Below are 618 nucleotides of genomic sequence, written 5' to 3'. Positions count from 1 at the left end.
TCGCTCAACCAGTTGGCCCTCACGGTGCACTCCAGCCCGCGGGTCTGGGCGCCCTTTGCCTCCCTCCGCTCCTCCGGGCTGTGCCCTGTGTTTGGCAGGACTGGGACACTTCTGCGCCGGAACTGGGGAGCGTGTTTTGCTCCCCAATCCGATCTGGGCAGCCAGTGGCCCCGTGCACTTGGGTGACCCGGAGGGAAGATGGCATGGCCTCTGGCTCTGGTTAAACTGATGACAGTTCGGCTCTACCGGCGGGCTTTGAGGTGTCCCCCCACCCCCACTCCTGACCGGGCCCCCTCCCTCTGGGTTTTGGATACATGGTTGGCGGCTCCTTTGTTCGTGGAGGCAAAACAGAGGGCCTCGGGCGGATGGTTCTCAGCACCCAAGGGCGATAAAGTTGCCGCGTGAGGCTCCGCTTGCTCGGGAGCTGGTCTGAGCGTCAGGTTGTGTTTTGTTTGGGGTTTTGGTTCTTTGCAGCAGAATCATTTCAAATAGGCCAAGGGGTTTGGATGTGCCGGGCTTGGAACTAGTGACAGCTAGTCAGCTGGCCGCGTGATCGTCAGGGTGGCTCCAGCACAATGTGCGGCACTGCGAAGCCGGACCTGGGGCCTGGAGCTGCGG

The 618-nt window shown here is 62.1% G+C and overlaps 1 protein-coding gene across 1 annotated transcript in view; it reads left to right on the top strand.

Moving 5' to 3' along the window:
* Positions 1–618, top strand: part of DLX6 (distal-less homeobox 6) — a 4,812-nt gene that overhangs the window by 1,250 nt on the left and 2,944 nt on the right. The window contains exon 2 of the mRNA XM_014547555.1: positions 475–526. Within this exon, the coding sequence (XP_014403041.1) occupies positions 475–526 (52 nt within the window). The remainder of the gene's footprint in view (positions 1–474; positions 527–618) is intronic.

The sequence above is a fragment of the Myotis brandtii genome, unplaced genomic scaffold (assembly GCF_000412655.1).
Source record: "Myotis brandtii unplaced genomic scaffold, ASM41265v1 scaffold48, whole genome shotgun sequence".
NCBI lineage: Eukaryota > Metazoa > Chordata > Mammalia > Chiroptera > Vespertilionidae > Myotis > Myotis brandtii.
The sequence above is the reverse complement of the archived record's forward strand: the minus strand, read 5'-3'. Positions and strand labels throughout refer to the sequence as shown.